Source organism: Labrus bergylta, chromosome 15 (genome assembly GCF_963930695.1).
Source record: "Labrus bergylta chromosome 15, fLabBer1.1, whole genome shotgun sequence".
NCBI lineage: Eukaryota > Metazoa > Chordata > Actinopteri > Labriformes > Labridae > Labrus > Labrus bergylta.
Window position 1 is genome coordinate 22,672,037 of NC_089209.1, and position 21,761 is coordinate 22,693,797.

The window sequence follows — 21,761 nt, forward strand, 5'->3', positions numbered from 1 at the left end:
TGTTTTTTTGTGAAGTGTATGGCAGATAACATTTCATATGAATTGTTGTTTCGAAGTAACTGCGCATGTATGTGCATCACCGCTTGACACTCTACAGAGTGATGATGCTTGTTGTAATCCGTATAGCGCCCTCTGCTGGTGAAAGAGAACTGCTAGTGTAATACAAAAAATACTCAAATGAAATACTGTTTGACTGATGAATAAATCTAGTAATATCGGCGCATATCTGATCAAATCAGCCGATACTGATAGTCACTGGATATGCTAATAACGGCCGATATTATCAGCTGGCCGACTAATCGTCGGGCTCTAGTTACTGGGATAGCTTTTTAAAAAAAACAGTTCCCAAGCAGGGTTTTATGTAAATGCACGTATATATACATATCTCTGCTTACCCATATCAGACTGAATAGTCTGTCCATTAAAGAAGACAGACTCGAAGGTCTGAATCTCTGCTACACTGAAATGAATGAATGAAGTGAATTTGAGGTATCGGGTATTATCAACAATTGTACAATACAGAGACGTATATCTAGAGGATCATTTCATGTAAATACCTTTATCAGAAGCAATGAGGATAAGCACCTTTAATTCTTTCATTTATTTATACATATTTACTAAGCTGTCATGAGTGTTTGTTATAGACTTTAATGAAATTCTACATTTTGAATTGTGTCAGACTGATGACAACAATCAGCTGATATCAGATCATACATATTTTTGGAGGAGTTAAAGACCTAACGTTCAGCATCAACAAAGCCAGACCCCTTTTCTCTTCTTCTACTCCGGTAATTTTTTTGACACGTCCTGTAGCATTCAGTTCAGTAAAGCTTAACTGAACTTGCTACACTTCCCCCTCATGTTGCAGTGAAGATTAGACCAAACTCCGCCGCCTCTACAGCACAAATCAGCTCAGCGAGTGTGAGCGAGGGGGAAAGTCCTTTTAGATTTCACAACTGATAGCAGGAGTGAGCAAGCATGGAGAGAAAGCCCTGAATACGGCACATTCCTCAATGCGTCAGGACTGCAACACCAACTCACAGCACAGTCACGACACAGGGGCCGCATAGACAGGAAATTACGCATGGCCGTTCAGCTTCAATCGCCCCATGCAGCGGGAATCTATATGAGACATAGGTCGCGGCGTGAGCCTTTTGGGCTTTATTGCCAACTATTTTTCAAATGACAAACCCTTTCCAGTAATAGTGTGGCTGAACAGTGCATTCAGTCAATGTTCAATAGACAGGTAACTGATAGAGATGTAATTGGAAAGGCTGTGTCAAATGAGCCAGTAAAACACTCTCATAGGGCAATCATCAGGGGTCTCCTGCTAGGGCTGGCACCCTTGACATTGGGGAATACATTACAGGAGCCACTTTTCAGCGTGGCCTTTCTATGAAGGCTGAAACCCTTTTGGCTGCTCTGTCATTTAGGTTTAATTATTCAAATGTCTTGCAAAGATTTCTGCGACAGTAAAAACTCAAAAAAAAGAACAGGAGACAAAACAGTAACAGAAATAAACTTTATTCTTGAATAAAAATGGTCATGTGATGTTTTAGCTAGACTACATGAAGCAGGATGCATGACAGAAAAACAAGAAATAGGATTAACTGGGGGGCTTTAAAAATGCAATTTATGTAACGCTAATATTCAATTTCCTGCCCTATAAATTTAAACTGTGCAATTACACAACGGCTGCCCGGCGAGGACACTTCCCACTGTTCATTCATCCACTGCCAACCATTAATGAATACTCCACTCTCTTATAATAGGTTTTATATTTAATTGCAGCATAAACATGATTAACTCAAAGTGTGATGCTAAACAGGTTCCTCATCCCAGACAAATACACAAGAAATACTGGGAGAAAAAAACATGTTAAATTCTTCCAGTAATGTGGCATTTGAGAATTAAAATCTTTAGAAGATTGTTCTCATTTCTCGTCTAACTGGATGAATGCAGTTTGCTGAAGTTAGTCGGCAAGGTAACACTACACATTCATTTCCATGTGGAATCTGCCAATGCTGTTTTTTGGTGTGGTTTCCCAGCATCAGTTTATTCATAACATCCTTTCACTCCTTCTTATCTGCAAGAGGATGAAATGCTAAAGAAGTGCCTGGTGTGCACAAAGTAGAAAGTATCCCAACCATTACGTTCTCGGATGCTATGGGAAATCTCTGCAAAACATATTGCAGCTAGCATATCCTGAGAATATTATCTTGATAAATAAAAAGTTTCTTTGTGTGTATATTTTGCCTGTAAACACCGCCCAGATAAGAACACGGTCATGGTTCAGTCCTTTTCAGGTCCATACAGGTCCTTCACCATATACGGCCCCTCCAGCTCATAACCCATCTTCCTGTAGTAGTTCCTCGTTCCAACACCTACAAAACACACCAGAGAAGACAACGAGGTGCTCAGCAGAGGAAACAAGAATTCAACAGCCACTGGAGGATGATGTTACATTGCTGCTGCTCTATGTCATGTGTTACTTGTCCTTTTAAACCTTAACAGATAACAGACATTTCAGCCTAAACAGACAAATCTCTACCTCTGTGTATATTCAGCTACAAGAAATTAAAGTAAGTTAGAGCTGTGGCTCTGTCAGTTTGGTGTTTTTCTTACAGTACTTTTGTTTCCTGACTCTTGCACAGATTGTACATTAATGTCATATATATTAAAGGTGTAACATGTAGAATTTTTACACTAAAATATCTAAATTAATAAAAGAATTACTAAAACTATGTTATATATTTTTTTTGTTAAGAACTTACATTATCTCAAATATTTCCAACAGCTAGCAAAGCTGTAATTTTATAGTTGTAATGGGACGTGTGGTGCCCTTGTGGCCACTATGACACAACATGTTTATCGTTGCCATGGTAACACTAAATGTTACATCAAAGACCGCTGCATAAGGAAGCAGGAACTGCTGCTGTACTGTTACTTTAAGTGCTGCTGTGATTAAAACAAAAGTCGAGTAAATTATCGTCTATAAACATATTCTCTTCCTCAGGTCGGTTTCGCCCGTTTGTCTCGACTACGGTCAACCTTGAGTTTGTTTTCATTGGTAGGGTAGGGGGGTGGGAGGGGGGAGTAGCAGAGAGAATCACACCCATGATTCCCCGCCAGCCTTCACGTTACCTTTTGTTATTGTTTTGATTGAGAGCCCCCTGGTGGAGGAATTGACTTACTGTGCGTTTAAACAGATGTTTATACTCAGATGTCCGAGAAGAGGATAAATGATGTCCTTTTGTTTTCTCACCTGAGATAACAGCCAATTTACTGGAGCCATGTTCTTCTCTGGAGATTCTCTCTGCCTCCTCCATCAGCATCATACCGAAACCCTACAGCAGACGGAGGGGAAGAAACAGAGTTAGTTATACTTACTGCCTTACTTTGGGTTTTTAATACATGCAATGAGCCGTGTTGTACAGTACCGGGGGGGGGGGGGGGGGGGGGGGGGGGGAGGAATGAAAAAGTCTGTGTTTGTGTGTGGGAGTAGAACTACCTGGTGCTGGAACTTGCTGGGGTCTCGGCTGCTGACTGGCACCACACTGCCATAAACGTGCAGCTCGCGGACGATAGACACATCTCCTTTCAGCTCTGGACGGAAGGACTGTGGGGAGCAGCGGCGCAAACGCAGCAGGCCGATCAGGATGTCCTGCTCTGGATCCTCATAGGACAGGAAGGTCTCCCAGCCGCCGTTAGCCACGTAGTCTCTCCGCACCAGCTCCACCTGCACACACTCTCTGTTAATGGATGTTGTGTTTGCAGGAAACGCATATCATACACCATGTGGGAGTAATGTCCCTTATGTCTTGAAAGATGCAGCACCGCAGTTATTCAGTTGTGCAATTAGCACTCAGGTAGGAGGAGGTGATATGGCGCGGCAGGAGGTTCAACGTCTGGCTGACACACGAACGCTCGGGGCAGCAGAAGATGAGGAGCTCTTTGCACTCCTTTGTTTTTTTTCATGTTTTCTATTTATTTTTCCTCAACCCAGAAATTTGTTTTGTCACCCATGCATTTCTAGATTTCTGGGTTTTGGTATTTTAGTAGTAGTCTTGTTTTGGGTGTATTTGTTGTCTTTAGGTAGTTTTAAGGGGATGTACCTTCCCATCTTCTGTTATGTTTGGCCGGTGTCTCCAGCTCCTTTTGTTTTGTTAGTTTTATCATTTACCTTTAATGATTTTCTGGGGCGGGGGGATGTTTACAGCAAATAACACTTGAGGGTAAAAACTTTACATTCATGTGGCGTCCTGAATGTTCCTGGTCTCCTTTTGTTTGTTTAATAACTTCAGGAGGTCATAACAGTCTCTCACATTCTAAATGTTAATCTACCTGGATGCTGTTTGTTACCTGGTAAGGTCTGACTTTGTGGTGAATCTCCTGAATGCCCACTTCTCGGGTCCGCACATCTCGACACTGTAAAAAGAGAAAAACAATGAAACTGGTTTAGAAACCTGATATCTCGACCTGTCCTAAAGGATCTGATTTGTAAACATCTATTTAGGTCACTGCTGTGCATGTTTACCTACAGACACAGTGAGTTCAATCAAGCTGCAGGGTTTCAGAATTATTAATAATATCAGTTAGTTAGTGGTTTGTGACCCCTTTGTTTGAATAAAAAAATCAAGGTTAAGCGTGCAAAAGGGGCTGTTTGGGGGGGATCATGAATGCTGCTTTAAATCATTTGATGAAAAAGGAACTTAGGACAAATTAAAGCAAGCACAAAGAGTAACCAGAGGTGACGGTGAGAGAGCAGCCACCAATGTTTGAACAACATAATGTCAGACTGATGGTCAGAGACGAGACAGAGAGTTGGGATTACTTTCTTATCTCCAGTCCCGTTCCATAGAAGTTGGTCGGGCTTCTTTCCCTGGAGTTCAGGCTCGATAAATTTAAAGTTTTCAGCACAGATATAACAAATATGGAGCGTGTGAGACGGAGGCTGCTCCAATTTTATGCTCCAACAGTTCTAAACTATACTTGGCAGGTTTTTTAATTTGTGGTCTCGCTTTGATCAATCATCGCAGCGTATGCAAATGACTCTCGCAGACAGTCAGCATTTATTTGTCCACTTCAATGGTGTCTGTTTGGATCGCATCCCAGCTGGGAATGTGTTTTAGCTTCCCATGCACAAAATAAGCTGATGTTTGGTCTTTTGCTCTGGTGCAGAAGGTCTCACCTCAGTGCCCATGTCCTTCATCCGGGCCAGGGCCAACTCTCTCAGGTTGCCGTGCTCCACTCCGGAGCTCACGAGCGGCATGGGGATGTCCCTGACAGGCAGGACGAGAAACATGGATTTACATACAATGATGAAGAACAGCTTAAAGAATGAGATATTTTAAGAAACATTACCTCACATCAATCTAAACCTGAGCCACAATAAACTTTTTAAAGGGTAAGAAGTCAAACAGGTCCTGCCTCAGTCCTTAAGTTGCATAAGTAGAAAGATAACAGACTTTATGGATGTCATCTGTCATGGTGTAGAAGAAGGAAGGTAAGAGGAATTTGAATATTTAAATCTGATGTAATCGAGACATTACACTACTCAGACTTAAAACATACTCAGTATGTGTACAGCTTCATGTAAAAGGCATGAACAGGGGACCTTGAAGTCCAGCCTCTGCCATCCTGTTTATCCTGATTATTCAGCTTAATATAAAAAAAGAAGAAGAAGCAGTTACCCTCACAATACGTTTTGTATTGGAAAATATGGGTCGTATTAGCAAAGTTTTCTAACTATCTATATGATCTATGATGGACTGAGGGTATTTTATCTTTAACGCTTATGTTGTCTACAGTGACATTGAACAACCATATCAATACTTTCCATTCACTGTCTCACCTCTGCACTCTGTAGACTCTAGTCCAGGGCGGCACCAGAGCCAGGATCCGGGCCACAAGGTCGACCAGGGCACTCGGCGTGTAGCTCTTGTAGCGGCCCGTCTTCCACAGCTCGTACAGACCCGTACCTCGGATCACTAGTGTTGGGTACAGCTTCAAACCATCGGGCCTGAAAGCTGGATTCTCGAAAAACTCCTGCAGGAAACACACAGGTCCACGTTTCAGAGAAAAGTGAAAATCACATTTCTCTGCAGTTAAACTCGAACTGGAACGTTTAAGACAGAAAGAGGTAAATGGACTTGAGCTTACGTATCGCTTTTCAAGTCTTCTGAGTACTCAAAGGGCTGTTTAACCCGCAGGTCACACCTGCACATTCACACACTGACGTCAGAGTATCCATCTGTACCATTCATACTCATTCATATCATTCCACTGATGAGCACAGCGGGAGCAACTTTTAAGTGCATTGCCCAAGGTTACATGGGACGTGTGGCTGCAGGAGCTGGGGAACCAGCCGCCCCAACAAAACTATTTCACCAACAGCTGAGAAGTAGAATTTGTTTTTCATTAATGGTGTTTCTGACACAATCAATGTAACACACTTAATTATCATAAATGAGGAGCAGTGATTCAACAATTTATTTGATTTGAACTGCTTGAACAAACTGTATCGACTAAAACTGATTGTTCTTGCTTTATCTGCAGTGTTCAATTTGTCTGTCATGCTAACGGATGACTTCTTTAAATGCTCATTAAGGTAATAGAAAAAGAATGGTTAGACAGCAACTCTTACAGATATTCCATCAGCTTTTCATCAATGACTTCTTCCATTAAAACTTTTATTTTCCTAAAAGTCCTAAAAGTAAAAGCAGGTGTCCCATGAGCTTGTACGGAGCAGATGTCCAACAGTACACAGACATTCAAGAGGTGTCTGGTTTACTGCAGTGTAGGAATAGGAATCAGTGAATTCCAGTCATTCTCCTCCCCTCTGCACCGACTATCTTGATTAAAACTGTGAAGATCTGGAATTGAGGCACAGCCTCCAAAATAGGCCACATTATCAGCATCTCATAATCTCTCTCGTCGCAGCCCATAATCACAAAAGGACATGTCCCACATTGCTGTGAACTAAACTAAAATAGAGACAAACTCCCAAAAAATAATTACAAAAGACAGAAAAGAATAAACAGTTTCTAATTGGTGGTTGTGGTGGTGGTGGTGGTGGGGGGGATCTTACACCTGCTACGACTGTGGCTCACATAGCAGAGCCTCTGTTAGTCAGTGGAGAGGAACAGTGTTAACGATGCCTCCCCCCAGGACAGGGAGCATCTGTACACAAGAGATAAGTGAGAGAGAGGATCTCTGGGTGGGAGGAAGTTGTAATCGAATTTCATTATCAGGACACTCGCGATAGGTGCAAGAAGGATGCAACATCCTCCAGATGCTGCCCTGAACTGGTCCGTCATCCCAAGCCGACCAGGACAACACCGACAAGCAGCAGCAGATAATGGCTGAAAGGATTCATGTAACTAATGCAAACTGAAAAGAAAATCAAGAGATCAAAGCTTCTTCTTTTTTTTTAAGCTGTCAGCCGGCACTGACGAGCTCTGTTCCAGGAAAGCCTGAAAGAGTTATTATTACCCATTTCATGGAGGTTGTAAACATCCCTCCACTAAAACCATTAAGCTGCTGTTTGCATCATCTGCTTCCCATTGTCATCAAAACGGACGCTGCAAGCAATATCTAGAAGCTGTGATTTTCCTCCATGCTGTCCATTTCATATATTTTCCTGCTTAATCCTTGTATGGGTCACAGGGTCACCTGAGATAATAGGTGTAGGTTTGGCTATACAGTTATTTCTAAAATTATCTCCACACATGTGACTTGAGCTAAGAAATATTTATCTATTTGTCTGTCTTTGTGGTCCGAGACCACTTGTCCCCTAAGTCCGGTTCATTTGATGAGTGTGAAAACAAACGTACTGTAGGTTACTCTGGTACCACATCTGAGTCCGTTTGAAGAGGCGGTCACGGGAAGGTTCATGTGTATTCTAGTACGCTCTACGGGAGATGTGATTGCAACCGTGATCAAACAAGGAAGTGGACCGCTGTATGATGTCATTCTAAAAGGCTCCTGTTGCGCAGCACGGGCACGTATCGCCCTCTGAGCTACACGGTAGCTATGAAATTAGGAAGAGGGTCGTTGTTGGCATCTCAGGAATAACGGAAACATTCACCGTTAGCAGGATGGACTCAGTCTGCGTCCTGTTGCCATGGTTGCTTCTTCTTCTTCTTTCTGCTTCCAATCCAGACTCGATCCAGGGACACTTTCACATTTTATCTACTTCTTATTTTTCCTGTATTTTCTACGATTTCCCCCGCTTCTTACACTTCTCGTCCTCCTTTGTAGAAGCATCCCGTCTTCTTAATGTAGTGGTAAATATTTTTGGATCTAAGGAAAATTTCCTGAGATGCTCTGAATGACGCAGTGTTAAGATGTTTAGAAACCTGCATATTATTCCCACTCATTTGCGTGAAGCGTGACATAAAATCTTAGATATGATGAGGGGGTGGCAAAGGGGAGGGGGAGGGGAGCCACACGTAAACTGTATAATCTAAAAGTGTCAGAGTGATAAGAGAGGAGGGGAGAGAGGCAGAGGGGGAGATGAAAGAGAGGAGATAAATGAAGTGTCAGGAGAGATTGACTGACAGAACCTAGAGAGAAAACTGGGACGGGAGTGGAAAGACAAAATAAAGATTAAGTGAAAGATAATAAGGGAAACCAGGGAGAAAAAAACAGAGCAGCAAATATTCAGATTGCTCACTGGGAGAGTGAAAAAGAAGTCTAAGGGAAAGGACAAGAGAGGGATTGTGGGACGAAAAGTAAAGAAAGAAACTCTTACAGTATTCATCAATCCACTGCAACAGTCTCATCTACGGCTCATCATCCAAACCACTCAAGAAACTACAGAATTCAGCTGCTCGTCTCCTCACACACTCCTGCACCCGTGACCACATCAGCCTTGTCCTTCATAACCTCCACTGGCTCTCCATCCCCCCAGCATATCCACTTCAAACTCCTTATTATCACCTACAAAGCCCTCCACAGTCTGGCTACTCCTACCTGTCTGAGCTCCTCCACCGGCACACTCCCACCTGCACTCTCAGGTCAGCTGATGAACCCCCCCCCCCCCCGCCAATCATCCGTCCTTGTTGTTTCCTCCTTTTACAAAGTAGACGCTTGCTTGTGTTGTGCTAATTCTCTGATGTACATCGATTTGGATTAAAGTGCAGGGGAATCATAAAATTGTAGAGTATTGACTGTCGTTTAAAGAAATTTAGCAAAAGAGAACTTTCCACAGTACATCTGAATGCTACCTGTCGGTTGTGTTGTCTTTTCCTCATTTGCAGGTCGGTTTTGAACATTTTACTTTCTTGGTAAACTTTCTACTTTGGTAAACTCCACCACGGTGCCAAGAAATGAGACCAGCCGAACAAAAAGGCAAAGGAGAAGAATTGTTAATGTGTTAAGTTCTGAGATAATCAGTGACATATTTTGATCTGAGTCTCAGTGGCATGTCGGAGTCTCCACTGCACCAATTACTACCATCTTTTCTTCCCCTTCATCGGGTTTCTAATTACTTGATTTCTGTTTCATCAATGTAAAAATAAAAACCTCAAAAAAGCTGGAATTAGACACAGCCTCAAACTGGGTCTTCATCTACATCCTACAGTCAGGGATGTTGGGAGGGGGGGGGGGTGAACAGCCTGATCCTCACATATTATAATGCAGCTGTGTTTCCAATCAAAGGCGTAAAGTCAGCCTGCTGATGAGACACACCTGACAAGATTTACGATTGAGTCACAACAACGTCTGTACTGTGGGTGAACTGTCAAAGCCTTTTCTCTTTCTATTTTAAGATGCTGCACGTAGGACTTCCTCGTTACTACACCACTGGGAGATAAGTAGTGATGACGATCACTGGTGTGTTGAGCGAAAGACGACATGATTGTTAATGTAACAAACAATAAACTTTGATGATTGATGTAACTTCTCTTTTGTTTTCTTTAAGTCTGAAGTTGTTACCCATTTTATCTTGTGATATTTTACTGCAACTTTCTTGTCTCTCTGAAACTCTGATGAATTAATAACTTGCACAAACCTTATTTTGTCGGGGAAAAGCCCCACCATGACGGACACTGGTTTAGCTCAATTGGTAGATCGGGTGGCCCATTGGTGCTACAGTCCTTGTTGCACTGGTGGCAGATTTGACCTAGTGTTGCTTGGGGCACGTCATCCCCAACTCTCTCTCTCCTCACATTTCCTCTCTATCTAAATGGTAAAAGGAGTCTTGAGGTTGCACTTTTCTAGTCTTCTGACTACTCAAAGCACTTTAACACCGCAGGTCACACCTACACATTCACACACTGATGGTAGAGGCTGCCATGTGAAGAGTCCATCAGAAGTAACTCATCCCATTCATACACATGCATACGCCATCGCCGAAGCAGCGGGAGCAACTTGGGGTTAAGTGTCTCGCCCAAGGACACATCGGACATGTTGCTGCAGGAGCTGGGGATCGAACCCCTTGACTTTCTGGTTGAGAAATGACCGACTCTACCAAACTGAGCCACAGGCGCCCCAGTCTACATCTACAGCTGTCCAATCAAAATTAAAGCAAAAAGCCCAAAAATAATCTTTAAAAAAATGCACAGAGGCTGGGGTCCTCCAAGCAGGTGGCCTGGGTTCAAGTCCGACCTGTGGCTTCTTTCCCACATGTCAGTCCCATCTCTCTCGATTTCCATCTCTATCCACTGTCTTGTCTCTAAATAAAGGCAGAAAAAGCCTGATAATCAATCTTTAAGAAACAAATGGATCATGACTTCTTTAATTAGAATCTATACTAACCCTTTAAGGCTAAACCAAACATAGATTTGCCTGCCAACCTTGAGTAGAACACAGGAGGTTACCTGTTGGCTATGCAGTGGCGTAATGTACTCTTTGTTGTCTAAACCACTGGGGATGAGGAAGGTTTAAGGTTTAAGGCCGTGCATTGATGGGTGTCCTGATGGTGCAGGGGCTAAATCAAACACTACTGTTAAAACCCTTTGACACACACCTGTCCCTCTCTCTCATCGTGTCTCTATCTTCATTGTTTAACTGATGAAGAAATGTTGATGGCTCTGTCACAGGTAGCTCTCTATGGTATGGAAAAAAAACTAAACTGAAATGGTGAATGGTCTTGAGCTTGTAAAGCGCTTTTCTAGTCTTCTGACAATTAAAAGTTCTTTTTTACAACACAGGTCACATTCACTGATGGCAGAGGCTGCTATGTGTCCATCTATTAATGAATCATATACATACACATTCACACGCTGGAGCAATTTGGGCTTCAGTGTCTTGCCACTTGGTCATGAGACTGCAGGAGCTGGGGATTGAACCCCCGACCGATTGACAGGCGACCCACTCGCCCACTGATCCACAGCAGTCCCATAACTACAGCCTACACTGCTACTGACGCACCGGTGCCTGAGTCACTGTCCAGTTTCTGTCCACGTAGTGAAGTCGTTGATTTGGACTTTACAAAGACCAGAACTGTACACTGATTGTTAAACAGCTGGCTTTCAAGACTTAAGGCAATGGAAAACACCCAGAATAAATGTTATTTAAACACAAAGCCACAGACATTTCATCAGGATGTATAACAGTCGATGTGCACGTGTGATGACTCATCTGCACAAAAAAATTAGAATGCATAACCATGCTTTTTGCTGAACACGTAAAGCTGTGCATATGCATTCTTCTCTCTTATAAATCTCACTCACTGTGGTCAAGCCTCATTTGCTCGTCCACATTAGGCCATAAATGGATGCAGACATTAAAAGCTAAAGCTGTTAAAGGCCTGGCAGACTGGAGACCAGATACGACCAGTTTGACCAGTGTGCAAACCTGAAGTACTCTTATGAGTGTATCAACAAATCAAGCAGGAATAAAAGGAATGCTCACAATAAACTGCTCCACATCCCTCTCCATGCCCACGTTAGGCAGATCTGGCATCATGTGGGCGACTACTTTGAAGCCAGCGTCCTTTGAAAGGTGGAAAGACTCGCAAACAGCTCGCACCGTGTGGCCTCTGGAAGATAGAAAAGCATGTTAAAAAAAAAATACAGTTAATAGATCACACACTTTCATACAGGTTGCTTTCACACGTTGTCTGCTTTCTTATCTACATCATCCCTCGATTCCTCCCCTGGGTATACTAACCGATTAGTGTCGCGAGCCACATCTTCATACACACTCTGGACTCCAATCTCCAGCCGCGTGCAGCCGTAGCCCAGCATGTCGCTGAGGTGTCGCTTCAGGCAGTAGTCCGGCCGTGTCTCAATAGTTATTCCTACACACTTGGTGTTGCTGCGCTCAGAGTACCTGCAGGGGGGAAGCCGTCTCAGTCATTTCAGCTCATAACATAATCTCTTCTCATATCATTCCTTCTTCATATAATAAGGTTTCTCAGATGACATTTGTGTGTTTTTTTTGTTTTGTTACTGACTATGTTGGAGCACTCTTTGTGCTGGGCTCATTTAGCAACATCAATTGACATGCTGTGAGTTTGCTCGGCTCATTATCCAAACAGTTAACACCAACCTCACATTAGGACACGACGAACGCAATCAAGAAAATGGATGATATCGAGGGAAAATGTTTGTGATGCGAAAAATGTTCAATGAGAAATTAACGAGTGTTGACTTTGTGTCAAAGCAAGTTAAATACCTACATGATTACACTCAAATGATTATACTTGAACGTATTTATTTTCCACACAACTGGAAAAGGGTTGTAAAATACTTCACAGTTAAAGCTTTCTCTAGTGTTGTAGTCAAGACAACCGAGACCAGGACATACCCGAGACCAGAGAGCTGAGACCCACAGTGCTCTGTTCATCTCTCTTTTTTTTCTTTAAAGGGTATTTTTGAGCTTTTAATGTCTTTATTTAAAGACAGGAGAGTGGACTGAGTCTGAAATGGAGAAGAGAGAGAGTGGGGGAATGACATGTGTAAAAGCATCAACAGGTCGGAGTCGAACCTGGCGCCCCCTGTGGACAAAGTAATGTAGTGTTAAATCCACTTTATAGCTCAGGAAATCTGGATTTGGTGATCCTTAAAGGTCTTTTCTGTACCTGGATCAGGGTGATTCAATCTTGTTTTTCTTTGAACAAAGAGGATAAAAGTGAGCTGGATTACGTGATCCTTGGAAGAAAAAAAAAAAGTGGATTACCAAATCCAGATTTTTCCAGATTAAACCTTTTGAACAACCGGGCCTAGGACTTAAATGTCTAAGGCTAAGCAGAAGTTCTTTTCCTACATTTTCTGATCACCAAACCCTGCACACCGGGCATCCATCACTATCTACACGAAACAAGTTCTACCTGATTGTCCGAACAGCAGCAGGCGTGCTAACTACAGCTGTTTACAGGGCACTGAAAGACAGTGACTAGAGGTGTCACAGTGCGACCCCTCATCATTCTTTAAACTAAATGTCAACACAATCTGTACGGATCTGAATGTCTGTATTTCTGACGTTGTCTTTTCTGTCGGTTGAGTCTTGATGCGAGCTGCAGATCAAATTCCCTTCAGAATAATAATAAAGTAAAAGTTGAATATTCATGGACCTTTAATCCTGAATCAGGCTTCACTGCTCCTTCTATACTCATTTGAGTCCCTGATTGAAACCCCCCCCCCCAAAAAAAAAAAACAACGCACGCAAGCTTACAGGCACATTTCATCACTGCAGCGGCTCCAATGTCCATAAGCCCCCCCCCCCATGCCCGCTTCTATTCCTTCTGATTCTGCAATAAATGTCCATCTTTTACACTCTGCTGGCTGATTTACACCAATTACAGAAGTGTATGCTCCAGAGAGGATGATCAGATTGTATGAGATGAATCAATAAAAAGTCTATTATCTCAGGTGATTATCTGCAGCTATCTCACCGCTGTGATCCGATGAGGAGCAGGGGGAGCGTGGGGAGACACAGATACACAAGCATCATGCATGACACTGTCTCTGACACACACACGCACTCACAGACACGCACGCACACACACGCACACACACACACACACACACACACACACGCACACACACGCACACACACGCACACACACGCACACAGGCACACAAGCAAATCCTCGTTTGCAGCCACAGTTGACTCAAAGTGTCTTGACCGAGACTGCTGATAACAGAGCACCGCATTTAAGAAAACTCCCACATACTGGCAGAGTCACAGGTACAAACAAAAAGCCAAATGGGAAGAGCCTCATGCTCACACAAACTCTGTTCTTATCAGACTTTAGGAAATTAAACAGCCCCTGCTGACAATCAAACGGCCTTAGTCCTTGTGAGATAGACATATTTTTGGCCTCCGGGACTCTAAACTTTGACCCTCCATGAACCTAATCTGAAGTTTTCTAAATACATGACGCTCACTCGTACCGAGAACAAACATGGCCGATACCATTCAAAGCTGGCACGACTTAGTAAGTGAGAAGTCGACAGGAGCAATTGATGGAGAGTTGCCTCACTTATTTTCCCTCCTGATCTCTGGATGGGTTCATTTAGCAGCTTCATTTGTGGAGAGGATCAACACATCTCAGCATCCTTCAAGATGTGCCGTGTGTTGTCGTGGTGAGGTTAAATGAAAAGTAGGATGGGCTCCAGTGAATGTGGAGAAATCATGGTGGAAAAAGTCATAAATAGGGAACAATAATTCCCATGATGCACCGGTGCACTCAGTAGTGAAGCAGATTTTTCACAGGGATAAAAAACACACAAAAAGTGTTAAAAAAAGATAGGAGAACTCATGACCTTGAGGCTGCAGTAAAAAAGTGTAAGAAAAATTATAAAACGTAATCATAAAGTTGAAATCCTGAGGGTTTTAAATGTGACGGTTAGGTTTTTTTCCTCTTTTGTCTTAGGTTCAGGTGACTTTACATTTGTACTTGTAGGTAGATTTGTTGGCGGCCAGAAAGATCAACATCAATCATGACACACAGATTACAAAACAGATGTAGAAATGAACGACACGAGAGAGAAAGAGAGCTATTAACCCAACTAGAACATGATTAAAAAAAAACTAAAACCTTAGTACTCAAGGTTCCACCAATCACGCCATGAGGCTCTCAACCAATAAGATCAATTCAAAACAAAATTAAATAATCTCTTCAGGATGGGTACAAATAAGTTTTGGCCATAAATAAATACATTACAGTTTGTGAAAATATAGCTACAGCTTGTTAAATTCAGTGATAGCAGCAGGAACAAAACTGTTTTTGTCTTACCTGAAATTCTTTATCTTCCTGTTGTTAATGTTGTTTAACAAAAAAGAAGCTTAATAATTTTCCCTTTGGACTCTGGGAATTGTAGTTTGATGCATTTAAAAAAAAAAAAAAAGATGTATATGTACACTTTAAGATCAATTGACTAAAGACCGATGGATTCACAGATAATGAAGATAATTGTTAACTGCAGAGTTAAACCTGGCCTCAAACTTCACCTTATCTTTGGATTGTCTTCCTTACAGGAGAATGTTTGAGAGTTAATGGGGATGATGTCTTTTACTGTCCGTGATGTGGAACAATGTCCAGCAGCAAAAAGAAAGCTGATTAATGTATGTACGGGATTCTCTTAAAACGGTACAAGAGCTCCCTCTGGTGGAGTTTACTGATACATATTTACAGATGTGGTTACTGGCTGTTTCATTGTGCATCACAATTGAGATGAATGGAAAACAAACAAACAGTAATTGAAGGGAGGATATGAATTCTTTAGTATTAAAATGATCAGTTTATTTAGTTGTAAATTAAAATGTAACTAAAGCTGTAGTGAGGTCAGAGAGATGTTAAAATACTCTCTGAAAGGCAGCGGAGGAGTGTTCACTAAGTAAAATACAGAAACCTACAGTTTGAACTGAACTACAGCAGAAAACTTACAGGTACAAATCAACACTTTCAATAATCCAGTTTATAATATACACCCTGAATAATCGGTTCATCCCAACCTCCCCTCTCTGAGCTGTATAACCGCTCTGTGATCAGGAGAGCCACCCAGGACCCCTCTCACCCCCTCCACCACTCCTTCCAGTTACCGCCATCAGGCAGACGCTACAAAGTCCCTCTGCCCGGAAAAACATCTACAAAAAATCCTTCATTTCCTCTGCAGTAACCACCCTGAACAAAGTCAAAGAAACATTTTTTAACAGTCCTATTTTAATCTTTTAGTCTGTACTTTGTGTTGTGTTTTTGAATTTGATTTTTACTTTGTAATGATTGAGCCTTGTCAAAGGACAATTTCTGTCACTTTTAGGACAGACAATAAAGTTTATAGATCTATCTATCTATCTATCTATCTATCTATCTATCTATCTGTTCTTGTACTTTAATTGCACATTTTCACACTATTATGTTATAATATATGTATATCTTGGTAAAAATGTCAATTTTGTTATGATCTCTTGACTGATTTACTGCGATGTCTCATTTATGATGTTGATGTTGTCCTTGAATGTGTTGTTTTCTGAGTGTTCCTGTTGAAAAACTAATTTCGCATTGGGGACAATAAATGATCTGAATCTCAGTCTAAATTCTGTCATAAGAGAATTAATCAGACCCCCCCCCTCCCCCCCCCTTGGCCACCTGCTCAAGCTACACTTTGCTTACATCCACCATCATCTGACTCACACCATCCCTCATCTATTTCTATCTGCTCCTTTGCTCCTCCTCTTCTTTTTGTTTTTTCCTCTTACACCTTAAATATTTATTTATGTTTACCTGAATTGAAGGCTAACAACGCTATTCCTCACTCTCGCGTCTCAACAGCACAGTTTCTTCTAACCCGTTTCCACCTTCTATGTCTTCACATGTTTGGTTAAATATTGTTACCATGTTAAAGACACAACTGTTACTGTACACTGAGGAGGATGGGGACAGACGTGTACCTGACGGCCTCTGCCACATTGTTGGAGGTGTGTCCGGACAGCGCGTCATGTAGGTTCCTGATGAAGTAGTCTCTGTACTCCTCAGGCAGCGCCATGAAGGTCCCGCCCATCACGATGAACTCCACCTTGTCCACGCTATGACCCAGCTGCTTCAGCTGCACGTCATGAAGAAGAAACAGTTTGACATTGTAAAAGTAATATAACAGTGGAATACAATTATCTGTGAGTGGGAGTGAAAGGCTCTAAACTTCTCCACACTACAAGGTTTTAGGATGTTTTAGATGTTTTTTTAACTAATTGGAATTACTTATTAAGTATCAATTTAACATGGATCAGCAAAGACGTTAACTGTAAGTGTTGAATCAATGAATGGCTTTCCTCTGTTCAATTTAAACTGATGTGGAAATAAATGTAATTCATAAAACACTGTCAGATCATGGCAGGCGGGTAACCATGACACTTATCACTGCAAACTGAACGCATTTTCATTGGTTATAATCGACAAGTCTATACAACCAAGACAATCACGCCACATATGTGAAAATGTTTAGTGACCTAAACACCTCATTTAGATGAAGACAAACACACAGCAGCATACCAAAAGCAGCGCAGATGTCTCAAGAATCTAATTGTAATAATGTACACACTGACCTGCTCCGCTCGATGTCTGGTCTGAAGGTACGGGTCATAGCGTGCTCGGATCGCTCTCATGGATGTCGGCTGTCACAGAAAGCGGAGGGGAGAACAACTTTTCAAAACCAAAAAAGCACAAAAAGCCAAAAGGAAGACCACAATGAATATGGGGTGTAACATTCACAGGGGGTCACGGTACGGTACCAGTACCTCAGTTTTTGGGGGGGTTCAACAGGAAGAAAGCAACAAAAAGTTTCTCTAATTTATTCTGTAACGACATGGAAGTTACAGTTTGTTCCAACTAGTGTTGTTCAGATCTACCTTAGATAGAAGGTACAGCCCCCCCCCCCCCCCGTAAAAAAAGCAAAATAAAGAGTAACATAAAAATAAATAGGTCTAAGCGGGGATAAAATGTATCTCCACTTAGACGTGTTCTGACAGTAACCGTTTCGGGGGACAAATAGAAAAACGGTTACAGATCGACAATAAAACCATTTGCTTGAATTTGATCTGACATGAGGAAACTACACGAGAGAGAGATTTACATAGATAAAGATGAATAGAGAGAGATATGGATTATAAAGATATAGATTCAGATACAGATGTTGACATAGATATTTTTTCTTAAACTTTTTTTTTTTTTTTTTTTACAGAATGCTCTCTGTGTTTACAAACTGTGGAGGAAAAACATAACCTCACCTCATAGCCGGTGTAAGACTGTGTGGAGTACTCAAAGTCTGAGTCTGGTCCACCAGGACAATAGCTGCAACAATACAAGATGATGACAAAGTTACATTGAATATAAAAAAACATCAAACACATGTAAGCATGTGAGAAGTGTTTGTTGTATACACGTGCTGGATAGACTTCTTTGACCACATGCAGACTTAAACACTACAAGTCTATCTTAGGTCTACTTCCTTCCTTCTGACCTCCATCAGTCAGAGGAGTACAGGGTCTTATAACCTTTGACAACTGGAGGAAAAAGGCGTTAAAGTTTTCTGCTCCTTTTACTTGGAACGAGTTACAAAAAGAGCAGAGACTTCACGAGCTGCTCTCATTGGATGCTTTTAAACGGATGCTAAATGACACACCTTAATGTAGATGTTCATCCTGATGTGTTTGTGGATGATCTTGATAAATATTTGTTGTTTAAATGTGTTATTTGTGTCTTTTAATGTCTAATATTGTATTTTTTTTGTGTTTCTATGTGTGGCTGCTCATTTGTGTGAAACTCTGAAAATTGTGATGCAGCATGTCTACTCCTGGAAAAGAGATTTTTAATCTCAACAAGTTTTGTTTCCTGGTTAAATAAAGATTAAATAAAAAAACAAAACAAGGGAAGTTCGTCAAGCGGAGGGGCCGGGGTTTATCTTCCTCTCCTGCAGTGCATACATTGTAACTCTTAAATAACTCTCGTCTCTAACACAACTTAAGTTAACTTTAAAAAAAAAAAAAAAAAAAGGAACTTACACGCAGATGTTGCCGGTGAAGCTGATGTGTGGACATCGATGGGGTTTGCACATCACAGCCACAACTGCAATCTGTGGAAAGTCAGATTCTGTCAATATTTAAATAGTTTTACTCCGTGAAAATCAGATCACACAGAACATCTTCTTGACCTTCACACTTTCCTGAATATAACTTGTCCAAAAAGCTTGTTGTCACACTGCTGAGTGAGAAACAGGACCTTCAGGTCTACGTACCCCACTGGCAGTGCGGATGGGTTTGGCCTTCAGCTTGGGCACCAGAGCACGGCGATACTGTGGAGGAACAGCAGCAATAATGTCCACCAATCGTGGCTGGGCTTCAAGTCCGTATTTAGCTGAAGTCTTAGTCTTCACTCTTTAGAAAACAGAAACAAAATCAAAGGTAAAAAAAATGTACACTGTAGTAGGATAGCATTGTTTGTAATTTTAAGAATTGAGATACGTAGCCAAAATGATCCAACAGTTCATGTGTTTGGGTTGTACTACTGTTGTGTAGATCAGTGTCTGGTGTAGAATAGAATAAATGTTTATGGTCATTCAGGCCGTCAGTAACACAAACAGAGCAGCTACATTTACACATTAATAACAGTTCATATGATGGTTCAGAGCTCTTCAGTCATCTTGTAAAATATTGACAAACGGCCTGAAAAACAATTCCAAAAAGGAAATATTCAAGAATCTGTTATTAACAGAGAAATGGATCACCCAGAAAAAACGTGTGTTGAAACCCAGGGTAGGAAAAAAACCCTGAATATATTTTAAATATCAAACACGACCTGTTCACAGCATCAGTTTGTATCCACACAAGTGGATGTAATGAAATGTTTGTTTGTTATTTAGATCACATGTTTGTCTCTGTTGGTGAAGACTTACTTGTTGAGGTTGATGTCTTTGCCCTCTTCATGTGCTTCAACCAGCTGTTTGATGACGTCAGCTATGGTCATCATCATCAGCTCAGCCCGGCTGAGATCACCTGAAAGGTTCAAATTGAATGATTCAACTGGTTAAAAAACACACTTTGAGTTCTGGTGTTAACATGTTACAACCTTTACTGATGCTGGATGAACTCAAACTAACAAACATAACATGTAACAACAAACATGATCGTCTGACATAACAAAATAAACAATAACATGTTTCCCAGAGGAACGTTCTCAGCTTGAGAACAGAAAGTGGAGAAGGGCTTGGCCTTTACAGAAAGTGGATTTCAAAGAAAGCTAAAAAGGTATATTTCTAAATGTCTGCATAAAATATACCCGCCCGGTTAATTGCCTTGTGGCCACGTTTACAGATATTGACATATCTTATACCTTTTGTAAAAAAAGATATGGAAAACATTATTTTATTTTTTATGTGAATTTTCCAAAAGGTTCTAGAAAGACAAAGTCTGATTTGATTCAGGCCGCTAACCTAAATCTCTCTTTTTTAATTAATAACAAAACATTTAAGAAGTATTGAATTACTATGAAACCTTTTTAAATAATGATTTCCCTACATATCTTTGTGGATTGATTGATTTTATTTAGTCATGTATACGTTCCTTTATATCATTTTAATCCCTTTTCATTTGATTCACATCTGTTTACCTTAGTAGATAGATAGATAGATATAGAGATAGATAGATAGATAGATAGATAGATATAGAGGTAGATAGATTGATAGATAGATAGATATAGAGGTAGATAGATAGATAGATAGATATAGAGATAGATAGATAGATAGATAGATAGATATAGAGATAGATAGATTGATAGATAGATAGATATAGAGGTAGATAGATTGATAGATAGATAGATATAGAGGTAGATAGATTGATAGATATAGAGATAGATTGATATAGAGATAGATTGATAGATAGATAGATATAGAGATAGATAGATAGATAGATAGATAGATATAGAGATAGATAGATAGATATATAGATATAGAGACAGATAGATATAGAGACAGATAGATAGAAGCAGGTTATCTAAGCAAATTAAAGCAACAGAAGAATGAAAACAGTAAATAGAGTAAATACATATTGTACATTCATTCGTACGTTGTTGTTCTTTGATTTAGTAAAAATCACCTGAAAATGAGCAACTCTTTGTCAAGTGTTTTTTCATGTAGTATTGACTAAAGGGAGCTGATAAAGTTCAGAGTATCTTCATCTTGATGATCTTGTGCAGCAGAGGAGTTTAACAAATCGTAACTAACTAGTTGAATTAAATCTTTTAAAGTCTTTCAGTCAGCGGTTTCGTTGTATAATCTTTTATTTATATTGTGATAAAACCACAGACTGTAAATAAGAAGGATAAAACAGATATCCACCGTGTCATACTGTTGTTGTTATGACATTATGATGGTGAGGTACATTAGTTAGCATAGCAACATGCTACAGACACTATAAACACATATTTTAAACTGTTGTCAAACACTTACTCTTTTTCTTCGGTTTCCCCATTTCTTCCTTTAGGGACTGCGTTCAGTGTTTGAGGTGTCGATAATGTTTAAAGAGGAAAAACGTAAGTCTTTAAACCAGAGAGGGCTGTCACAAACACAAAACAACTCCACGTTGCATCGAAACACGGCTTGACTCGTACGTCAACCTCAACTGTCGTAAAGTACCGGAAACGCCCAGACTGAACATCAATGAATCAAACTTTGTTTTAGGCTTTATTTGATCAACCTTTGATTCTTAAAAGATGTACATCTTAATCATTCAAATGCAAGTACATATATGTTCAATATTTTATAAACATCACAAATCTAATGCAGTACACTTTAAAAGTGTGAACAAGGATTGGAAAT

At 40.8% G+C, this 21,761-nt stretch overlaps 1 protein-coding gene across 1 annotated transcript; it reads right to left on the bottom strand.

The window, feature by feature from the left end:
• Positions 1-1,508: 1,508 nt before the first annotated feature.
• elp3 (elongator acetyltransferase complex subunit 3) lies at positions 1,509-21,547 on the bottom strand. Its single transcript, XM_020631454.3, has 15 exons — positions 21,393-21,547; positions 19,842-19,941; positions 19,185-19,323; positions 18,952-19,022; positions 18,178-18,241; positions 17,497-17,565; positions 16,846-17,000; positions 12,118-12,279; positions 11,860-11,986; positions 5,855-6,048; positions 5,192-5,282; positions 4,363-4,428; positions 3,512-3,739; positions 3,266-3,347; positions 1,509-2,384 (listed from the first exon to the last, which is right to left on the bottom strand). The coding sequence occupies exons 1-15, from the start codon at positions 21,412-21,414 to the stop codon at positions 2,293-2,295; spliced, it is 1,662 nt and encodes a 553-aa protein (XP_020487110.2). The 5' UTR covers positions 21,415-21,547; the 3' UTR covers positions 1,509-2,292.
• Between the last annotated feature and the right edge of the window lie 214 nt (positions 21,548-21,761).

Bases quoted from the DNA above. Each gene is read 5' to 3' on its own strand.
- elp3 (XM_020631454.3), bottom strand. From the start codon at position 21,414: ATGGGGAAACCGAAGAAAAAGA. The intron at 12,280-16,845 runs GTACACGTCTGT...TCCCCCCTGCAG, and splicing joins AATGTGGCAGAGGCCGTCAG to GTACTCTGAGCGCAGCAACA. The intron at 2,385-3,265 runs GTGAGAAAACAA...TGTGTTTTGTAG, and splicing joins TAAATTGGCTGTTATCTCAG to GTGTTGGAACGAGGAACTAC.